Raw genomic sequence first — 23341 nt, 5'->3', positions numbered from 1 at the left:
TAATGGGATCACGATTGATCTCTAATGTTTCAGACACTTTTTGAGGAACAAAAAACATTTTAAGAAACGCTTTGAAACCAGAAATCCTCTTCAGTCATTGTAACTTGGAACCCTAATATCTGCCCTTCTGGGGAACCTAAATGGTTCTGGTGGATTGGGCACCTGAGAATATTTAAACAGCCCAGCCGCTGTGGGATTCCGGTATCAGAACCGGACCTCAGGAAACCGAAGCGAGAATCAGCGCAGACAGAAGGTGACAGCATGGCGACGGAGGCAGGAGGTCCCGGTTCACTGAGCTGAAAACACAGACTGGAACCACACCTGAGACCGCTGAACTGGACCGCCCCATCTGCGTGTCAGATTCTGACCGACCCGGTTTGACCTGCAGGCTCCAGAACCACAGACCCAGCTGTTAGTTTGGACCATAAGCCGACCCAGCTGGCACCTTCAGACCCGCTGGTACCGCCAGCTTTCTGGTACATCAGCGTCACATCATATCTCACAACCTGACTCGGTGCGTCACAGTCGTCATGGTAACGTGCTAGTATTACATCACAGATCTGAAACTGAAAGTTTTTAATCAGCTAATCAGAACCACAGGATTTTGAAGCAGAACCAAAGGACGGTATGGACACCCTGTCCACCCAGTGGACAGAGGGACAGGGTCCAACCGGAGGAGAGGTTCCGGTCTGCATCAGAACTTTCTGTGTGATTAAAGAACCCATCAGAAAGCGGGTCAGACAGCAGACAGGAAAGTGACCCTGCTGACTGACGGCTGTGGGAACAAACTGGATCATCTTCCAGCTGCAGCTCCACAGGCCTCCTGACATTAAACCACATCAACACAGACTTTTATAAGCAAGATGATTAATCTTATTCACTGTTTTAATGACAGGAAGTTTTTCCTTTATTAAATCAGATTATTCATCTGTGACTTTATGCAAACATTTGGCAGCTTTTGTTAAAACACCAAATGAACCTTTTCAGGTTTTGTTCAGTCCTCTGCAGGTTTCAACAAGCTGCAGAATGGATTCAGGTCCAGACCAGCATGGCACAACGGAGGGGAGCCGCTGCAGGCCCTCAGCGGCTCCCCCACCTGTTGCTGACCTGCAGAAGCTGCGGCTCACCGTTAATCAGCGGGTTGGACTCCATGGTCTGAGCGGGATCAGCCTGCTGGCTCTCTGCGGGCTCACAGCCCCTCCATGCTGCGGCCGTCTGCTTGCTGATGGTCTGAAGAGGCTGTTTGTGAGCAGAACCGTCACAGCGAGGCTGAGGAGGAGGAGGAGGAGGTGGAGGAGGAGGAGACGTTCAACAGCTTCTCTGCCGACCTGCAGGCGTTATGTAACCGCTCCAAGTTCCCGCGGCCAGGCTCCGCAGCCTCCATGCTAACTACCCTGTCAGACCAGCTCGTCCAGGAAGGACCAACAGAACCGCCGAACCCAGCAGAACTCCCCGCCTGGTGGTTCTGGATGAATCCGAGCTCAGCTCTTCTTCTAGCGCCGATAAACCTGCTGCTAAACGCTGTTAGTCCGACAAAGATAAAAACAAATAAATCCAACAATTAACTAGCCTATGTTCCCCGTCACTAAAACCGAATAATATTTAAAAACTAAATGAGACTATTAGTTTCTGCAGGAGCTGTTAGCCTAGCCTCTTAGCTTAGCTTCATCTATTGTAGTTTGTTAGTCCTCGCGCCTCTCAGACCGGAATCATCCACAGAACTTCCGGAACCTTCAAAGATCCTTCGATGCGGAGGAAAAGTAGCGAGCAAAGGTCCAAACAGCGGTTCTGGAGTAACGACCGAACTCCAGAGAGTTTTTCCTACTTTGTTCCTGTTTACCTCCTCGCTGCTAATCGCTTCAGTCAGGCTAACCGCAGGAGAGGTGCGGGCTTCCGGTGGAGACTTTCAAAATAAAAGCTGCCCAAATTCAGGCGCGGTTTGCTAAATATTCTAAAGGGAATAGACATCCATTATCTGTTCTAGGTTGTGTCCCTCTCTTCTTGTCCCTTTTCTTCTTGTTTTCCTCTCTATGTTTTATACTCAGCTGACTTTTCATGCTGTCTCTAAAGGAATGAAAGATTTTTTCCAAGCACTAAGCTCACTTAGCTGATTGCTCCTTCCTGTGTTTCCAAAAAGGCCAAAGTAAATAACCCAGTCCTTCTTTTCACTGTAGACAAGCCATGATCTGCTTATCTGTTCTCCATTTTTCATTTGGATGAAATAATAGCTGCATGAATCATGACAGCAGACAAGATAGAGGAGAGCAGGAGGCGGGGTTACCAATCTACTTGCTCTGGAGAGCAGAGTTCGCTGCTTTTAGATGTTGTCTCCAAAGTCTCCAGTAGCAGAAAAAAGTCGCTAGATTTGGCGTTAAGCAGATTTTTGAAATCAAAGTGCTAGAGGGGTCTGAAAAGTCTCTAAATATAGCTTAATATATTAAGCTTTCTGATGGCATTTTTTATCAAAAACATAATTAATTTGAATAAATAAGGAATAGTTGTATTAACCATACCTGTAAACAGAGTTTTATGGGCCCCCCAGGAAGTTGTATGCCTAGTATTGCCAAAACATAGAACAAATAATGGATGTCTATTCTATTAAAATACCTCTATCTGTATAACGGGTCTGTTTTATATGCTGTCTTCTACATTCAAAGGGCCCTCTGCCTGTTTTTTGCCTTGGGCCCCAAATTCCCTAAATCCGCCCCTGCTAGCTTTTAGTTCAATATTGCAGCGGATACATGGGTTCATAACCACTTTATACCTGCTAGGAGTAACAAACCTAAAATTCCAGCCGATGTGGAGGAATGAAAACATGAGATGAACTGGATAGTGATCAGAGAGGAGGCCGGGAAACAAGGAGGAGCTTCAGGAGGAGGAGGAAGAGGAGGAAGACTTGGAACGGTGTTATGTGTGAAAAAAACAGCCTCACTCAAAATGGAAAACTAGTACCAGATTAATAAAAAAAAAATGTAATTTAGAGATCAAAGAAAGTTACCATGACATCATAGGGCAGACAAAGACAGAAAACCAAAGGAACTGGCTGACGTTCAGGAAGTAGCGTTTAATTGGTTAAAATTGGTTATCTAAATGGAAATCAAGTATAGATAGTATTCCCACATGATGTAAAACATAAATAATGAAATTTTTGGGGAAATTGAGATTGGATTTGCGCACTGGGAAAATGAAAGGAGAAACAACTTCTGTTCAAACAGAATCTACAGGTTTAAAGATAAAAGTAAAAGGTCCAAAGCTGTGATTGTAATCTCTGAGCTGCAGTGCATGCTGGGAGATGTAGTTCCAGTCTGTTTATATGTACTTAGATTAACACAAGGATGATTAAGGTGAAGTGTCCTTTATATAACCACCAATAGGAAGTCTTTCTGTTGTGGTTGGATCTGGATCTCACACACAGTCAGTGAAATTACTCTGCTGGAGGTTTCTTCCTGTTAAAAGGGAGTTTTTCCTCCCCACTGTTACTGCAAGTATGCTTAGTGTGAGGGATTGCTGAAGAGTCAATGAGTCGATGCAATCAGCTTGTTTTCCTTAGATAGAAAACTTTTAAACAATCTGACTGGATGATCTGGTTGTATCTGTAAAGAGCCTTGAGATGTTTTGTGAATTGGCGCTATAGAAATAAACTGAATAGAATTGAAGTTTTGTAGTTGGGCATTTAGCCCATTCATGAAAGGAAGCCAAATAGGAAAAAAAAATAAAAAAAGAGGAGTAAAACAAACAGCCAGAGAGAAGTAAGGTGGACAACACGGACCTTTATTGTGAAGGGCTTCAGCTTTAGCGCTGTTTCCGGCTAGTACCACGCAAATGACGCGATGTTGTTTCTGCGGCAACTGGATGGAGACGTTACCGAGGAGCCGCAGAGCAAGGCAGCAGAAAGGACAGAGCTGCAGGGTTTAACTCCACTTAAAGATGGCGGCGCTGAAAACATCCCAGACTTTAGATCCATCTGGAACGAAGAAGGTCCTAAAAATGCAAACTTAAAATAACCCAGAAATAACACAAAATAGAATATTAATCAATACATTGGCCTTAAACATATATTTAGAATAAATAGCTATCTAAAAAGGATGCGAGAAATTACTAAAAATGGTAGAAAAAACATAATTCTAGACTTTACTGCAGAAGGCAGAAATCATTGGTGAAAATCTGAAAAGATCAAATAAAGGCACCTTTGATTTAAATGATAAAAACAATGAGCATAAAAAACACCTTTATTTCTAAAAGCACTTTTAAAATAAAGGTCAGAGCATAAATAATAAATTCAATGTAAAGTAGAGGATGAACCAACATCTGGCAGGTTACAGGAGGAGGACCCAGATGTGTTCAGACTGGGCCGGCAGAACCAGAACCATGATGGCGGAGTTCTGGTTCGACTCTTTTCTGCCCATTTTCATGCAAATCAACCTGAGAGCCAAACAGAAAATAAAAGCTGCTTCTTTCTCTCTCAGCCTCTCAGCGCCTCATTCAGCAGCCCGTTACCATGGAAACAGGCTCCGTGTGCTGGAGCATCAATCTGAGAGCAGCTGACAGCGCAGGGTGGATTACCAGACTTTAGGATTCTAAACAGGTCAACATGATTCAGTTCTAAAATATAAAATCTGTGAAAAAAAGTTTTTAAGTATAAATCCTATTTACTGATATCATATTTAAAAATGACCAAATAAAAAAAAAGTTTAGATGTTAAATATTAAAAACAAGTAATCTAAACATTTGAAAAGATTTTTTTTTTCTAAATTGAAAATATCTTAATCAGCGATTTTCCTTAAAGCAGCACTACGTGACTTTTAGCCACTAGGGGCACTAGACCTGTAAGGTCCAGACTCTGCGCCCCCTGCAGGCCACTGGCAGCACTGCAGTAACTGAACCAGCTTCTTCTGGGTTCTTATGAAGGAGTATTACCGTTTTTATACAAGAAGAAAGAATAATGTTGTAACATTATAAAGTCTTAATGTTATGAGAACAAAGTTATAAAATTACACGAATAAAATGTAAAATTGTGAGAATGAAGTCATCAAACCTGTTTCGGAAAGAAAGTTTTAAGCGTTCTTCCATGCAGACTTAGGCGACTTGTCATTTCAAAGTTCTGATTCTGATAAGAATTTGATAAGGTTCTAAAATACTTAAGATTTCCTTATTTGTGAAACTAATGTCAAAGTATAACTTCACAAGATGGTCGAAGATGATGTTTCTGGTAAGAGTTGTCATAAAAAAACAACTTTATTCTCGTAATTTTATGACTTTATTTTCATAATATTGCGACTTGTATTTAAAGGAGAAGTCCAATAAGCAAGGAATAATTAATCGATCATTATTTATACCTAAAACTAATACAGGTGCTGGTCATAAAATTAGAATATCATGAAAAAGTAGATTGATTTCAGTAATTCCATTTAAAAAGTGAAACTTGTATATTATATTCATACATTACATACAAACTCATATATTTCAGATGTTTATTTTGTTTAATTTTGATGATTACAAATGACAACAAATGAAAATCTCAAATTCATCATATCAGAAAATTAGAATATTACTGAAGACCAATAAAAACAAAGGATTTATAGAAATGTTGGCCAACTGAAAAGTATGAACATGAAAAGTATGAGCATGTACAGCACTCAGTATTTAGTTGGGCCTCCTTTGGCCTGTATTACTGCAGCAATGCGGCGTGGCATGGAGTCGATCAGTCTGTGGCACTGCTCAGGTGTTATGATAGCCCAGGTTGCTCTAATAGTGGCTTTTAGCTCTTCTGAATTGTTGGGTCTGGTGTATTGCATCTTCTTCTTCACAATACCCCATAGATTTTCTATGGGGTTAAGGTCAGGAGAGTTTGCTGGCCAATTAAGAACAGGGATACCATGGTCCTTCAACCAGGTACTGGTAGCTTTGGCACTGTGTGCAGGTGCCAAGTCCTGTTGGAAAATGAAATCTGCATCTCCAAAAAGTTGGTCAGCTGCAGGAAGCATGAAGTGCTCTAAAACTTCCTGGTATGTGGCTGCGTTGACCCTGGACCTCAGAAAACACAATGGACCAACACCAGCAGATGACATGGCACCCCAAACCATCACTGACTGTGGAAACTTTACACTGGACTTCAAGCAACGTGGATGAAGTGCCTCTCTTCTTTTCCTCCAGACTCTGGGACCTTGATTTCCAAAGGAAATGCAAAATTTACTTTCATCAGAGAACATGACTTTGGACCACTCACCAGCAGTCCAGTCCTGTTTCTCTTTAGCCCAGGCAAGACGCTTCTGACGCTGTCTGTGGTTCAAGAGTGGCTTGACACAAGGAATGCGACAGCAGAAACCCATGTCTTTCATACGTCTGTGTGTGGTGGTTCTTGAAGCACTCACTCCAGCTGCAGTCCACTCTTTGTGAATCTCCCCCACATTTTTGAAGGGGTTTTGTTTCACAATCCTCTCCAGGGTGCGGTTATCTCTCTTGCTTGTACACTTTTTTCGACCACATCTTTTCCTTCCCTTCGCCTCTCTATTAATGTGCTTGGACACTGAGCTCTGTGAACAGCCAGCCTCTTTAGCGATGACCTTTTGTGTCTTGCCCTCCTTGTGCAAGGTGTCGATGGTCGTCTTTTGGACAACTGTCAAGTCAGCAGTCTTCCCCATGATTGTGTAGCCTATAGAACTAGACTGAAAGACCATTTAAAGGCTTTTGCAGGTGGTTTGAGTTAATTAGCTGATTAGAGTGTGGCACCAGGGGCCATCAATTTTGAACCTTTTCACAATATTCTAATTTTCTGATATGATGAATTTGAGATTTTCATTTGTTGTCATTTGTAATCATCAAAATTAAACAAAATAAACATCTGAAATATATGAGTTTGTATGTAATGTATGAATATAATATACAAGTTTCACTTTTTAAATGGAATTACTGAAATCAATCTACTTTTTCATGATATTCTAATTTTATGACCAGCACCTGTACGTTCGCGGTGATTTAAAGGTGCAGTAGGAGACCTTGGAAAAACAGTTCCAGCAAGCTATATTTTTGAACATACACAACCATGCCTCTCCCTAAAGACCACGCCTTCAAACTAAATGAACATGTCTGCTGTCTGCAGCGCGTTGCTGATCTGGGAGCTGGCAGGGAGTCAGACACAGCACTGCTGATGCAGAGCGCTATGATCACTCCTCTGAAACAGTTTGTTAACGTCTAAATTATTTAAAATGCGAAAATTTGCCGGCAGAATATGTTCGCTTTTATTATCCTGGTGCCTGCTGTTTGGATTACATACATTAAAAAAGCCTTCCAGCCGCCGTGGAAAACCTTGAAGAGGCGAGCGGGCCTGAGGCAGCTGCTGCTGGGGATTCCCAGTGACAGCGCAGCGCCGGTATGTGGGGGTCTGAGCGGCTCCCACAGAGAAATAATCTTTGAAGGCAGGATGGTAATCTGGATGAACTGACTGCACAGACCATGTTTTCAGGAGGACTTTCTCACTTCAACATAGATTCTAACTACTTTCTACCCGCTGATCACAGCTAATATAGCTGCCATTGTTCCAGGCAGAGAAAGGATAGAGTAGCTCCGCCCACCACGCATCAAACCCTCTTTTCCACCGTGAAGCTAGAGCAGCAAAGATGCTTCAGCAGCGCATCAGAACTACATTTCTACAAGCATCTAAAATGAAGCAGGACGCGCGTTTTTGCTGCTCCTGCTGCTTTAGGTGTGAACGTAGCATAACAGTGGCTAGCTTCCAGCCATGGCGTCCTGCACCAGCATTGGGTGGTCGATTTCTTTAATGTGTCAGGGTACGCGCACAGGGGGGAGGGACAAGAAGACGACCATGATTGACGTGTCAGGAATCAATCGTGTACGATGGAACGGGTTTTGTGATTGGTTGGGGTTATTGTAGCAGGGAACATTTATTTTAGCTTCACTTCCAGACCTTCTATTTCACTGCTAGCTAAGTGGCTGTGGGGAGATCTTTAAGCCACATGGTAAAACGTGTGAGAAAAGATCGATCCTCCACGGACGGGTTGGTCGTTGGATCGCCAACTTGAAGAGGGAGGATTTGCCATCGAACTTCTGGCCAGAGAAAAAACCCGTAATATGTAGCCAACATTTGGAAGAAGAATGTTTTCAAGATGACTTGGATAATAGCGCGTTGTGACAAACACCAGATACAGCACTGGGACTTGATCAACAGCCGATACCGCACCGTGACGTCACTAACCAGTAGGTGGCAGTAGTGTTCTTTGACAAACATGGATGCCTCCGGTAAAGCACATTCACATGAAAATTACTCTGAATTATTTATTGAAGTGTCTAATAAGTTCTTAAAGTACAGAAGTTTGAATTCTGAATATGAGCGGACTTTTCCTTTAAAAATTAATCTCTAGATCTCTTCTAGATCAGTTTGGACCATTAGATTGAGAACTAATGGAGTTCCTTGTAGATCTAGAATAAATCTGACACAAGGAAGCAGAAATATGGCGGATAAGTTAATGATCTGAACTGTTTTGGTGCCTTTAGCTTGGTTAGCTCTGGTGTTTTAGGTGAGATTAAACATTCATAATTGACGCTCGGGGTCACATGACCCATTCAGTGACAGATCTCATGTTCTCAAGTTAAATAAATGAGTTTTTGAGCAGCCAGCATGGAGCATAGATACACACCAAGTGCTGAATATTGACCTGAATAATGACTTTATCCAAAAACAAGCTAATAATTGGGTCTTAATGTTAAAGTAGAAACTTTTCAACCATTGAATCTGACTGCAGCAGCAGCTAACTGGAACCAACCAGGTCATCATCTTCTGCCAAGGGTCACAAACAGCCCTAAAAAGGACTTATAGTGGTAAAAACATCAAAAAATGGGACGAAAACAACCCAGGGAAATAATCCAAGTCTTTAATAAACAAAAACTAAAATAAAAATAAAAATAGTAGAGAAAGTAGAGAATGTTCTCCTTTCATCACTTATTCTGGAATAAAGAGGTTCATTGGTTCGAAATCCCCAGACTTTTTAAAGTCGCTTTATTTTGAAAAGTCTCAGCTGGGCAGATGACTTCCTGTGTGAGCAGCACCAACAGGATGTGACATCATAGGCGACGCCATGGCTTCCTTCCACATCTGAGAAGTTGCTCCTGCTAAGTGTTCAGGAAAGGAGACGCTTCTCTCCTAATGAGGAGCTCCTTCCTCCTCCTCCTCCTCCTCCGGTCAGATTCTGTTCATCAGGCATCCAGCAGAACCTCCACCCATCTCCATCATGTGGGAATCCTAGAAAACGTCTCTCCTCTGCGTCTCTGAAAGGTCGCTCAGCCCCTGCAGCTCCCTCAGACCCTGAAGAGAAGAAGAGCTCAGCCAATCAGAGCTGTCCGTCCTGCTTTAAACCCCTCCCCCTTATGCTTAAACGGATCAGAACCAAGCCGGTGCTGACCCAGCCATGGTTCTGGACAGCAGATACTGACCTCCAGCACCATGCGGATGTGCGCTTTTATTTTGGCGGAGTCTTTGGTGAGCTGCTCAGTGAAGCTGCAAAAGAAAACGGGCGCAAAGTTAGCCGGATTAGCATCTTTCATTAGAATGCATGGATACTGCTAGCATGGAGCTAACCCAACAGAGCTCTACCTGCAGCATTTTTACATTTCAACGTATTTTAGAAAATATTGTTAATTTTTTTCCCAATTTATATTTTAGGTTATAATCCTAAGAGAAAAAAAAAGCGATTTCATCGCCGTTTCCATGGTGATGATGAACCCACGCTGACAGCTGAGTCGTCTTCTTGTCGATGAATCGCAGCGCCTCATCGTGCGTCATCTCCACGAAGAACCCGAATCCCACCGCCACAAAGATCCTGGATGGGTCGGCGCTGACGAGAAGAAAAGAGCCAATAAGAACCAAGCGTTGAACCGGACCTGAAACGTGCAGAGAGCGGCTGCTGCAGCGCGGTCCGGCTCCACGCCGCCGTCGCTCCGTTTCACAGCAGGAGGGAGGAACTCACACGTGGGCTTGAACGAAGAAGTTACAGCCGAGGTCGACGTCGGCCTTCAGCTGCTCCGAGCTCGCCTCCTGCAGGAACACGCAGTGATGTCACAGTGACATCACTGATATTAGCAGTCTGACATCATCAAAAAAAAAAAAAAACACCTGAATATGTCGCCCTGCACCTCAAACGCCTCATGATAAACTGATCCATCGATGTAAGATGGTTATCATCACCTGAACTAAGAAAACTAGAATTAGAAAAACATTTTATTGACTGAGATGAAAATAAATATTAGAATATTAAACATGAACTGTGAGAGTTCTATTTGTGTCATTGTCACAGATCACTTAGTATGAGCTTCAGCTTCTGGTTGCGGTTTTCCTTTTATTTCCCCGTTGTACCGCATCACACCAGCAGATGGCAGTACAGCAGCAACAGCACTTGAGTTGATGCAGTGGTTTGTGCTTTTCTAGGATTTTATTTCTATTAAAAAAATATTTCTAACTTCTAATGACAATAAAACAACGTTGACTATTGCTCCCTGATTTAAAAATCACTTCATACTAAAATGACAGAAGTTGTACCTCGACATCCCGAGCACTGACATTTAATTGATCTTTTTTTAATTGAATTTTATCTATGCTTCTTTTTCTATGTCTGCTTCTGTCTCCTTGAACCCCAGTGGGCCTCAGCAGATGGCCGCTCACACTGAGCCTGGTTCTGCTGGAGGTTTCTTCCTGTTCAAAGGGAGTTTTTCCTCTCCACTGTCGCTGCAAGCATGCTTAGTGTGAGGGATTGCTGAAGAGTCGATGCAATCAGCAGGTTTTCCTCAGAAAACTTTTAAACAATCTGACTGGATGATCTGGTGGAATTGTCTCTATAATGTGCCTTGAGATGACATGATGGGAATTGGAGCTATAGAAATAAACTGTATAGAATTGATCGTGGCGCCCAGCCTCAGCAAAATAAAAGCCTCAGCACCTTTAGAAACGCCAACAAAAATATGTTAAAACAATGTAAAGAATAGCATAATGCCATCTGTATATCTGAGTGTTTATTTTAGTGAAAAACAGAGTTTAAAATGAATTAAATATAATGAAATATTCATATTTATTTTATTTTGAAAAACCAATTGTGTCACTTCCTGTCTGTGAAGCTGGAGGCTACAGAGAGCGGCTCTCGCTGTCGCTACCGGATCCGAACCATCAGCTCATCGGCCCATCCAGATATACATCCGGGTCAATTCGGTTTTATTTTGTAAAAAAGACCTAAATTACATTTTCCCCTCCCTAAAAATAGTAAGTGTACTAAAATATAACCTGTTAAAGTTTAATAATGTATTTTCTGAGATAATAAATGCATTTAAATTCTTTTTTTTTAATCACTTTTCTGCACCGGAAATGGGACCCTATGCTACTCCCAGGAGCTAACTGATCTAGCTTTGGACTTGAACATAAATCTAGTCTTTTTGAGTTAAAGTTTTTCCTTTCTCGTGAACCTTGTGGCATAAAGTGCGTAATTTACAGAAAGAAATAAGTAAAATGCAGATAAACATGGTTTAATCATAGTTAGTCAGGCTAACCTGAGCATGTCTGATGACGTCAGAGAAGCTGTTTAATGAAGAAAATGTAAAAAGCATCAAAATTGTCTCACAAACATCATAAAACAATAAAAAAAGATACGTATTAGCATTCTGTAGTGAGTTAAGGATAGATGTAAGTACTTTTAGTACCATATGCTGGTAAAGATTATCAGTCATCCAAAAAAGTTAAAAACAATCTAATTAACTTTTTTCCTCAAGTCTGAAGGTTTCGCGTCACATCCAGGGAAAGAACTTTTCAAGCTTTTTCAATTCAAAATTCAGAAATGGAGTTAAGTTTGAGTGAAGGAAGCCATCTTTGTTAAGAAAAAACAACTTTACAGGAGAACAGAAGACCTCACCTGTTCAGCCAGGCCAACTATTCCCTCTAACGACCCCCCCTTTCAGAGACAGACAGGTATGGGGCATTGCAGGCTAACAAAGAAGCCAAACTACCCCCATTCCAAAGGGGGGGACCCGTTCATCCGTTTCTATTTGCATGTTTTCTAAACTAAAACCAGGCTTTGTTGGGCTGCTGGATAAAACCTGGAACTAAACGTTATTTCTGACATTTAGAATTCAAAAATCTTCCTGGATGGAAGAGAAACGTCTTCAAACTGGGAAACAAAGTCCAGTGGATTGATTTTACATTTTTTTGAATGACTGACCTGGATGACTGAGAATCTTCACCAGCAAACAACTAGTCTGGGTCTTTCTACAAACCTCCACATCAGAGCTGCAATTAATTTTAAACAAATTTGGGACAGCTGTATGAGCTTAAAAAATATATTTTTGCACAAAATAATGAGAAAGCACCTTCTTAGATTGTTTCCTGTAGATGACCACACCGCCAGTTTAGTCCTTATTCAGTGAGAATGGCTGCAAACAGATGCAAACTGTCCATTTCTGACTGACTTAGAGCCGGCAGGTCAGGGAAAGGAGTTCCTTGCATCATCAGCAAAGGTGCAGCGAGCAGTTTCTCAGCTTGATGAATCATTTTCCTCTCAGCGTGACGCGATTGAACATTCTGCTTTGGCGATGATGCTGAGATCATCATGGCTGGGACGGCCATTGAACAGAATGCCGTGGTAAAGCTCTGCTGTGGTTGCTAGGTAACACATCTTGTTTTCCAGACATCAACAAAACATTTAGCTATTGGTAAAAAGCAGCTTTACAGTTTGTCTCCATCTGGACATCAGATTGTTGTTTTAGTACGATGATTAGATTATTTATGGACACTTGGATGAATGTATTGAACATGAGCTGATGGTGGATCAGGAAGTTAAGATATTTTATACGGAACAGGATGAGGGGCACTGGGGGAAAATTTAAATTTTATTCCAGTATAATATGAGAAAAAAGTCAGAATTCTGACTTTAATCTCAGAATTCAGACAGCTAACAAACATGTTAGCATCAAGCCGTAGCCATGTCTGTTTTAGAGACTATAGCGCTGTTTGAAATCCTAGACTGCATCCTCCAAGGACGCGGTCTACCTGGACTGGATTCTTCCAAGTCCGTGAAAATAAGGAGACTGGAAGAGTTTTGGCTGTGAATTCGAACAGGTCTACCCTTGGGCAGGTTTTACCACCGTAAGCTCTGTTGCTTAGCAACCGTGAAAGTTGACACACAAAGCAGGAAAAAAATGAAAACCGAAGTTTTCATAACTGTTAGTTTATTTATTTCTTTTTTTATTATAAAGTGAACAAAGACTCACAAGAATCCAGAGTGGAATAAAGGTTCCAACCACCGGCAGCAGGAACAAATAAAATCAAATATAATGATAGAAACCTTAGTCAGTTAAATAACCTGCTGCTGTCATTCTGCACATCTCTGATGTTGCTGCTATTTTCAAATATCCATTATTGTAAAAATGTCCATAGCTGCATATTGGTTATTAATTCTCCAGTTTTATATTGTTAAAACACTTTACAGAATTATATTGTTCATATTTTAACTCTTCCCTATTATGTTATTCTTATACATTTTTCTAAGGTCCACATTTGTGTGACTATTTTCAATAATCTTTCTGCTGCTGTAAATTTGCCCATTGTGGGAAAATAAAGGGATTTTCTATTCTATTCTATAAAAGGGTTAGAAATATATAAGTAAATCTAAACAATGTATTTATAAAAAATATATCTGCAAAATCTCTAATATTCAACAACAAAAATGTAGTTAAGCAAATTGTGCAAAACAGCAATAAAAAGATAAAAATCCTATCAGATTTATAGTCCCCACCCTGCAGATCTATTAGAATCTGTCCTTAAATTACAGCCAAACCCATTTACACAGTAACAGATAAAAACCTTTAGATAAATCAAACATTACCGCCACATATCTGACTCTATAACCATTAAAATAACTATTTTCATTCATTTCAGACGGAACTATTCACTGACTGGATTATATTAAACTGAACTTCCGATTTTCACCACTGTTCGGCGCCAAGTAACCTTTCCTCTGATCACAGCTTGCTTGGTCTCGCAATGAATCCTGGGATATCCAAGAATACCGAGGATACATCAGACCCGTCCTTCAAATCGGGCAAAAAGGAGGACGCATTTTAAGGCCGCATAACGAGGACTCTTGGAATCCGACCAGACCTCGGCGCCGCGCTATGACGTAATCGTCCTTCGAATCTGTCCTTCTGAGGACGCGTCCCAGGATTTCAAACAGAGCACAGCTCTCTTGTTTTAATCATTTTCTGTTCTTCTATTAATCAAACAGCATCACCAGGGATGCTTTAGGGACGGAAAAAGGCGCCTAATTCCCTCATTTTCCACCAAAAAAGGTTTGTAGGTGGTATTTATGATCCTTTATTTTATCATTTAAATCAAATTAGCCTTCCATTTTGTCTTCAGATTTTCACCCATAATTTCTGCCTTCTGCAATAAAATCTAGAATTACATTCTTTCTACCATTTTTATTAATTTCCTACATTTTTAATAGATACACTGGAAAAATGATCAAGAAATAAGTAAACATGTCTTAAATTAAGTGTATTTACCCTTAATTTGAGCAGGTAAATCAGATAGTTTGCTAATGGAATTAATATTTTTAGACTTTAAATAAGATAATTAGATAAAATACACTCGAAATAAGACAATGCAGTTGTGTTTTCTTATTTTAAATGTAAATCATCTTGTTCCATCGGTAAAATGTCTCTTTTACCTCCTCAATCCAAGAACAAATGCACTTATTTAAAAAAAAATGGCAGGGTTCCTCCCTTAGCTAATTTTTCGCCACATTCAGGGACGCCGCTAGTGACCTTTTTAAAAAAAATAGCGATTAGAGACAAATTGACAAACTTTGTGTTTTTTGGCGAGTTTAGCTCAGTTTTCCCACAGCTGATGCATAACTTATGATTCTGCCCTGGACTACAAAGCAGGATAAAAATATAATTATAATAAAGTTTTTAAATCTGGTCTTTTCTTCCCCTCAGGGCTGCGTGATCATCATAGTTACCTGATGATCACGCAGCGTTGATCAGTTATTCACCTCAGAATGTGTGAGCCTGTTTGTGCGTCGCCACGTTACGCAGAAACACCATTTTTTTTTTTTATCATGACGAAAAAGAATAAACAAACAATATAAATGAGGTTTCCAAAGAGCCAAATGAGGTTGTTTCTTTTTAGAGTCTGAATGATGGGGAGCTGCTCTGCTGATGGAGGCTAAACGTTTATAAAATTAAAAATCCTTCTGAATTCTTTAATTTGATCTAGTGGGAATAAAAGCAGCGGGGATCATCTGCTCCAGCGCCTGGTTTCTACCTCCTGACCAAAGCTGAGTGTCTGATGGCGGCGTCTCTACCTGCAGGCTCTGGATGGTGTTCTTCAGCTGCAGGTACTGCGACATCTTCTCATAGACCTGATCCCTCTGCTCCATCACCTTCCTGCCAAACACCAGCAGATGGTTCCATCAGAACCCACCCAGCAACACTCAGCTCATGTTCTCCTGCAGCAGAAAACGTTTAGTGGAGGTTCAGGAAAAACGATCAAATAACGGAGAAAAGTTTCTCTCCAGGGTCTGAACATCTGGATCAGATCCAGCTGCTTCTGAGAAACTAAATTCATTCGGCTGACAAGTTATCAGGAGGAACTCTGGGAAATAGATCTACAGAGGACCAGAGGTGAAGGCCCTTGGTCCATTAGGGCCCCGGGCCCCAGACCCTGCTCCTTTAGGACTACAGGTCCTCGGACCCCTGCTCCTTTAGGACTACAGGTCCTCGGATCCCTGCTCCTTTAGGACTACAGGTCCTCGGACCCCTGCTCCTTTAGGACTACAGGTCCTCGGACCCCTGCTCCTTTAGGACTACAGGTCCTCGGACCCCTGCTCCTTTAGGACTACAGGTCCTCGGATCCCTGCTCCTTTAGGACTACAGGTCCTCGGACCCCTGCTCCTTTAGGACTACAGGTCCTCGGACCCCTGCTCCTTTAGGACTACAGGTCCTCGGACCCCTGCTCCTTTAGGACTACAGGTCCTCGGATCCCTGCTCCTTTAGGACTACAGGTCCTCGGATCCCTGCTCCTTTAGGACTACAGGTCCTCGGACCCCTGCTCCTTTAGGACTACAGGTCCTTCTCCTTTAGGACTACAGGTCCTCTGACCCCTGCTCCTTTAGGGCCCTGGTCCTCGGAACCCTGCTCCTTTAGGACTACAGGTCCTCGGACCCCTGCTCCTTTAGGACTACAGGTCCTCGGACCCCTGCTCCTTTAGGACTACAGGTCCTTCTCCTTTAGGACTACAGGTCCTCTGACCCCTGCTCCTTTAGGGCCCTGGTCCTCGGACCCCTGCTCCTTTAGGACTACAGGTCCTCGGACCCCTGGTCCTTTAGGACTACAGGTCCTCAGACCCCTGGTCCTTTAGGGCCCCGGTCCTCAGACCCCTGGTCCTTTAGGACTACAGGTCCTCAGACCCCTGCTCCTTCAGGACTACAGGTCCTCGGACCCCTGGTCCTTTAGGACTACAGGTCCTCAGACCCCTGGTCCTTTAGGGCCCCCGGTCCTCAGACCCCTGGTCCTTTAGGACTACAGGTCCTCAGACCCCTGCTCCTTCAGGACTACAGGTCCTCGGACCCCTGGTCCTTTAGGACTACAGGTCCTCAGACCCCTGGTCCTTTAGGGCCCCGGTCCTCAGACCCCTGGTCCTTTAGGACTACAGGTCCTCAGACCCCTGCTCCTTCAGGACTACAGGTCCTTCTCCTTTAGGACTACAGGTCCTCAGACCCCTGCTCCTTCAGGACTACAGGTCCTCAGACCCCTGGTCCTTCAGGACTACAGGTCCTCAGACCCCTGCTCCTTCAGGACTACAGGTCCTCAGACCCCTGCTCCTTTAGGACTACAGGTCCTCAGACCCCTGGTCCTTCAGGACTACAGGTCCTCAGACCCCTGCTCCTTCAGGACTACAGGTCCTCAGACCCCTGCTCCTTCAGGACTACAGGTCCTCGGACCCCTGGTCCTTCAGGACTACAGGTCCTCAGACCCCTGGTCCTTTAGGGCCCCGGTCCTCAGACCCCTGCTCCTTCAGGACTACAGGTCCTTCTCCTTTAGGACTACAGGTCCTCAGACCCCTGCTCCTTTAGGACTACAGGTCCTCAGACCCCTTCTCCTTTAGGACTACAGGTCCTCAGACCCCTGGTCCTTTAGGGCCCCGGTCCTCAGACCCCTGCTCCTTCAGGACTACAGGTCCTCAGACCCCTGCTCCTTCAGGACTACAGGTCCTCGGACCCCTGGTCCTTCAGGACTACAGGTCCTCAGACCCCTGCTCCTTCAGGACTACAGGTCCTCGGACCCCTGGTCCTTCAGGACTACAGGTCCTCAGACCCCTGGTCCTTTAGGGCCCCGGTCCTCAGACCCCTGCTCCTTTAGGACTACAGGTCCTCAGACCCCTGCTCCTTCAGGACTACAGGTCCTCGGACCCCTGGTCCTTCAGGACTACAGGTCCTCAGACCCCTGCTCCTTCAGGACTACAGGTCCTCGGACCCCTGGTCCTTTAGGACTACAGGTCCTCAGACCCCTGGTCCTTTAGGGCCCCGGTCCTCAGACCCCTGGTCCTTTAGGACTACAGGTCCTCAGACCCCTGCTCCTTCAGGACTACAGGTCCTCGGACCCCTGCTCCTTCAGGACTACAGGTCCTCGGACCCCTGGTCCTTTAGGACTACAGGTCCTCAGACCCCTGGTCCTTTAGGGCCCCGGTCCTCAGACCCCTGCTCCTTCAGGACTACAGGTCCTCGGACCCCTGGTCCTTCAGGACTACAGGTCCTCAGACCCCTGCTCCTTCAGGACTACAGGTCCTCGGACCCCTGGTCCTTTAGGACTACAGGTCCTCAGACCCCTGGTCCTTTAGGGCCCCGGTCCTCAGACCCCTGGTCCTTTAGGACTACAGGTCCTCAGACCCCTGCTCCTTCAGGACTACAGGTCCTTCTCCTTTAGGACTACAGGTCCTCAGACCCCTGCTCCTTTAGGGCCCCGGTCCTCAGACCCCTGGTCCTTTAGGGCCCCGGTCCTCAGACCCATGGTCCTTTAGGACTACAGGTCCTCAGACCCCTGCTCCTTCAGGACTACAGGTCCTTCTCCTTTAGGACTACAGGTCCTCGGACCCTTGCTCCTTCAGGGACCCCTGCTCCTTCAGGGCCCCTGGTCCTCAGGACCTCCTGCTTCAGCTGTTTCTCAGCTTCTGCTTCCCTGAGTTAAACTCATGGCAGAGGAACAGGCTTCTCCTCGCTGGCTGCTGGAGCAGCAATCATCTAAAACCTGCTGTTGGCCCCTGAGGAGCGGGGTTGGGGGCCCCTGGTGTAGACAATCAATGGTTTCTCCTGCTGTCAGGGAGGTTTAAGAAGACTCTCTTACTGAAGGTCTCTCCGCAGGACGTCGCTGATGAAGCCTTCATACTGCAGGACCTTCTCCTCCACGCTGTGAGGAGGAGACATTTTCTCCATAACTGGTTCAAACCGGAACCAGTCAGAAGCTGCGGAGGCCCCGCTGTGGCCCCCTGGGTCCCGCTGTGGCCCCTGGAGTCTCTGCCTGAAGATTTATTCCCCTTTTGGCGACACAGACAGACAGGTTAGCACAGTTAGCATGCTGCTAACACAACACCGGAAACGATTTTTCTTCTTCTTCCTCTTTTTTTTTACGGCGGTTGGTAAGCTACTTAATGAAGCGCATTACCGCCATCTACTGGAATGAAGTGCGGATCGGATGCTATATAAACTCTCCCACACACAATAAAAATATAATAAAGTTAATAAATCCTATAGTCTTTTTAATAAATTCTGTTTCTTCAGGTAATTAATTAAATAACAAACATTTAGAAGTATAAAATTATCTAGTATATTTAATTGCAAATAATTTTTTGTAATGACTAATTCTTTTCTTTCAACAGAATATTTAGAACAGACCAACAAAAAATGTTTTACTGTCTCTTCTTGAGAAGAAAAATCATTATTTCCTGTTGGATGTTTTAAATAATATATTATTTAACTCTGTATGATTAAAAGTTAATCTGGATATAATAGTTTCCTCTTTTCTATTTCTTCCCGTTCTCCTCATTGTTCCAACTTTTCTAATGAAGCCACCGTCCAGTTCCATCCTCTTCCCTCTGCTTCTTCCATCTTTTCTCAACCTTTTGTTTAATAATAGATTTAATTTCTTCTTTACTAATTGGTACCAATATATCAATATAATAATATGTTGTAGCTTGTTTTACATATTTATCTGCCACCTTTTACTCCTATATGATACGGTATCCATGTACGGTATCCAAAACAACTATTAAACCCACTGTCTGAATTCTATAAATTAAAAATTGAATCTCTAATAAAAGGTCTACTGCTCTACTAGTAGATTATTTAATATTGAATATAACGATAAACTGAATCAGAACATATTATACTTCTTACAGGAAGAACTTCCTCAATCCATCCTAAAGCCAAAATGATTCCCATCATCTCTCCTGCATAAACTGATCCTCCATCAGTAATTCTTTTACCTTTTTTAATACTGAATTCTGGAACAATTATTACTATTTCAATCTTTTGAAGCATCTGTGCAAATTTGGACATATCAATAGTATTTATTGTCTAAATAAATTTGTCCTGAAATTGAATCTAACAGGTTTTCTTTTTTTCCGTTTCTCCAATAAAGTAAAATCAACAACAATATCAGGAATTATAGACGGATGAACCGGTGAAAGAGGAACTGTTTGACTGATATTTGTATAAGCTAAATCAAAGTCTTTTATAATGTTTTCTATATTCCAACTAAAAGAATTTAAATTCTTTTTTCCTTTTCCCAGCTAGGTTTTAAAATGTGATGACATGGATGATTATCATCATGGCTCTTTAAATTCTTTAAAGATTACAGTCTTTAACTCTTTAAATCTTCTGAACTAAAGTGGAAGTTCTCCCATTTCTACCGGTAAAGCTGACGTTGTTCTGACGGCTTCTGTTCGTAACTTGATACTGAATATTTTCAAATTTTTTGAGTAGTGTATCTGATGCTGATCCAAAAGCTATACTGCTATAATCAAATACAGACCTTATTAAAGCAGTATATATATATATTGCTTTCCTCTCTGCACCCCACTCACTCCCCACCAAAACCCTCATTACATTTAAAACTCTTAACTTTCTAAATTCATTTTTCATCCAACCATAATCCCCAAAACTTAAATTCCTTTTACTCTTTCTAATTCAGGATTATTTATTTGTTATTTTAAATTTTCAGACGCTTTCTTCCTCATAAAAATTAAAGTCTTTGTTTTGTTTATAGAAAATGTAAATCCCCATTTAAAAGACCAATCTTCTATGATATTAAATTGCTTTTTGTATCTTTTTAACAATTACATTTTAAATGTTCCCTCTCATCCATATTGCTCCATCATCAGCGAGTAAAGAGAAGCCCATTCCTCTCTCCAGATGTTCAAACATATCATTAATCCTAATAGATAAAAACAGGATTCACTATAGTTCCCTGTGGTGCATCATTTTCAACAAAAAACCTTTCTGAAAAAATTTTTGTCCTATTCTTACTTGTATATTTATTTTATTTTACCTTTATTTTACCAGGAAGAAAAAAATAAAATCTCTTTTTCAAGGGAGACCTGGTATAGATCTGTCTCTTAAAATATATTTTATCCAATAAAACATTGATCCACTAAATCCCAATTATTCTTCTTCTTTTTTATTTTATTACTTTTATTAATTTTTTCTGGGGTTAAGTCCTGTTTCCAGTTACTTTAACTCCTTATCACTAGGTGGCGGTAATGCCCTTTAACTAGTTTGCCAACTGCCATAAATCCTCACAAGAAGAAGAAGAGAAACAGCGCCTAGCCGTCACCATGGCGACGTCTCCGCGTCAAAGCGCCGTTTTTCCGCCTAAATCCGCAGTTTTTCTGTATTTATCCGCTTCGAACAAAATAAAAACGGTTATTTTTTTCAGAGTTAGCGTGAGAATAAGCGATGGTTTAGTTCTAGTGAGAAGAAACTCAGAGCTTCATTCCGGCTAACCTCAGAGGTTCTCCTCCATCTTTCCTCTCCTGTTGGCCTCCAGGAAGCTCCGGGTTCTGCTGTTGGATCTTTCCGCCCTCAGTGAGGAACCAGCAGCTCCTGCAGACATGGAGCAGTACAGCATTTTGGGTCGGATTGGAGAAGGAGCTCATGGGATCGTTTTCAAGGCCAAACACAGAGAGGTACCTGCAGCCAGGGCCGGAGTTAAGAAATCTGGGGCCCTAGGCAAATACAGGCAGGGGGCCCTCTGAACGGAGAAGACAACACATAGAACAGATAGAGAAATGTTAATAGAATAGACATCCATTATGTGTTCTAGGTTGTGTCCCTCTCTTCTTGTCCCTTTTCTTCTTGTTTTCCTCTCTATGTTTTGTACTCAGCTGACTTTTCATGCTGTCTCTAAAGGAATGAAAGATTTTTTCCAAGCACTAAGCTCACTTAGCTGATTGCTCCTTCCTGTGTTTCCAAAAAGGCCAAAGTAAACAACCCAGTCCTTCTTTTCACTGTAGACAAGCCATGATCTGCTTCTCTGTTCTCCATTTTTCATTTGGATGAAATAATAGCTGCATGAATCATGACAGCAGACAAGATAGAGGAGAGCAGGAGGCGGGGTTACCAATCTACTCGCTCTGGAGAGCAGAGTTCGCTGCTTTTAGATGTTGTCTCCAAAGTCTCCAGTAGCAGAAAAAAGTCTCTAGATTTGGCGCTAGGAGCTTTTTAGAAATCAAAGTGCTAGAGGGGTCTGAAAAGTGGCTAAATATAGCGACTAAAGCGCTAAGTTGGCAACACTGCTCTTTGCATGGTTTGTTTTCAAATGGTTTGCTGCTGTCTGTTTGGACCTTTCTGAACATGTGCAGCAAATGGACTGATCCAGTACGGTGGACACTGAAGGGGGGATCTAGTCTAGTATTGCCTAATGGTGAATCCACCCCACAGATTCTGGTTTTAGGATGTGAAGAACTGGACTCATGGTGTGTCTTCTGTCAGACAGGAGAGACCGTGGCTCTGAAGAAAGTGGCTCTGAGGAGGCTGGAGGACGGCATCCCCAACCAGGCTCTGAGGGAGATCAAGGCTCTGCAGGAGATTGAGGACAACCAGTATGTGAGTGTTGGAGGACGTCCAGGCTTTAGCTTCACAATGAGAACCGTTCGGCTCCAAATGCTTCCGCTTCTTTTTCTAAGGATGTTCAGATATTCCAGAAACCTGCTCACACTCTGAACTCTAAGGAAAAAAAATGCTCTACATGTTTTGCATCTATGTCTCAGCAGAAGAGGGGCTGTCTCTATGTTGGGGGGTCACTGGTGTCCTCAGCTGTGCTGCTGTAATAGACGCGGCCATCTGAAGATGTCAGCTGGACCTGCTGAAGCTCTAGCCTGACGTAGTCCTACTCAATTCTAGTCAGAATGAGTCTGATGCTGCTCCATAGAGCTGTGATTATGGGGCGTGTTTCGAACGAACCAGGAAAAAAAATGCCTCTGCGCTCAATTGGATAGACCTACAACCAATAAGAGCAACGGAGTGCGTGACGTATGTTAAGCGACGCATAGTTGTTGTCCACAAAAATCAAAGCGTGCAGTTTCACGCCTAGAATAAGAAGATGAGACTTGATCGCGTTTCTCTGTTCCTCTTTTAAAATTAATTTGCTGTCGATGTCTTCTAGAACAGACCTAATAGCAGAATCTACTCACCCAAACTCTCCAGCGGCAGCCATTGTTGTTGTCACCCTAGCGCGCTTTGGTGACGTGGTTGATTATGTTACTCTTGATCATCTGTCCATCATCGTATAAAGCCCGCCCTGACATTTTGATTGGATCGCCTGACAGTGGGCAATAATACTCGCGCTACTATGGAGCAGAGCCAGACCGAACTTCCCCGAACTCAAACCTTGTGGGCGGGACTAAGTTCTGACTGGCACCCAGGCTGCTGAAGCTCCTGTAAAGAAGTTCCTCTGCTGTGAAGGTGAACTCCTCTGTCTGGGTTCCTCAGGTGGTGAAGCTTAAAGACTTCTTTCCTCACGGCACCGGCTTTGTTCTGGTCTTCGACTTCATGCTGTCTGACCTCTCTGAGGTCATCAGGAACTACCAGCGACCTCTGACCCCGGCGCAGGTGAAGGGGTACATGATGATGCTGCTGAAGGGCGTGGCCTTCCTGCATAGCAACAACATCATGCATCGGGTGAGCGATCCCAGCTGCATCCTGATGGATGAAAGAGAGTTTATGAGCAGCAGATGGACCGACTGATGGATGACATCATCATCCATCCATCCATCCTCCAACCATCCATCCATCCA

The 23341-nt window shown here is 43.0% G+C and overlaps 3 protein-coding genes across 3 annotated transcripts in view; 1 reads left to right on the top strand and 2 right to left on the bottom strand.

Moving 5' to 3' along the window:
* elk1 (ETS transcription factor ELK1) overlaps positions 1-1894 on the bottom strand; it is a 29334-nt gene extending 27440 nt beyond the window's left edge. Inside the window, exon 1 of the mRNA XM_038298393.1 lies at positions 1128-1894. Coding sequence (XP_038154321.1) covers positions 1128-1152 — 25 coding nt within the window. The 5' untranslated portion in view covers positions 1153-1894. The remainder of the gene's footprint in view (positions 1-1127) is intronic.
* Positions 1895-8868: 6974 nt separating this feature from the next.
* Positions 8869-18594, bottom strand: uxt (ubiquitously-expressed, prefoldin-like chaperone). The gene is made up of 6 exons (XM_038298373.1): positions 18394-18594; positions 15357-15438; positions 9981-10048; positions 9741-9848; positions 9448-9511; positions 8869-9319 (listed from the first exon to the last, which is right to left on the bottom strand). The coding sequence occupies exons 1-6, from the start codon at positions 18480-18482 to the stop codon at positions 9257-9259; spliced, it is 474 nt and encodes a 157-aa protein (XP_038154301.1). The 5' UTR covers positions 18483-18594; the 3' UTR covers positions 8869-9256.
* A 2258-nt stretch (positions 18595-20852) lies between these two features.
* Positions 20853-23341, top strand: part of cdk20 (cyclin-dependent kinase 20) — a 10494-nt gene continuing 8005 nt past the window's right edge. Inside the window, exons 1-3 of the mRNA XM_038298372.1 lie at positions 20853-21232; positions 22038-22151; positions 23037-23225. Of these exons, the coding sequence (XP_038154300.1) occupies positions 21158-21232; positions 22038-22151; positions 23037-23225 (378 nt within the window). The 5' untranslated portion in view covers positions 20853-21157. The remainder of the gene's footprint in view (positions 21233-22037; positions 22152-23036; positions 23226-23341) is intronic.

The sequence above is a fragment of the Cyprinodon tularosa genome, unplaced genomic scaffold, assembly GCF_016077235.1.
Source record: "Cyprinodon tularosa strain WSP-4 unplaced genomic scaffold, ASM1607723v1 ctg407, whole genome shotgun sequence".
Classification (NCBI taxonomy): domain Eukaryota; kingdom Metazoa; phylum Chordata; class Actinopteri; order Cyprinodontiformes; family Cyprinodontidae; genus Cyprinodon; species Cyprinodon tularosa.
Note: the sequence above shows the minus strand (reverse complement) of the source record. Positions and strands in the feature narration are given on the sequence as shown.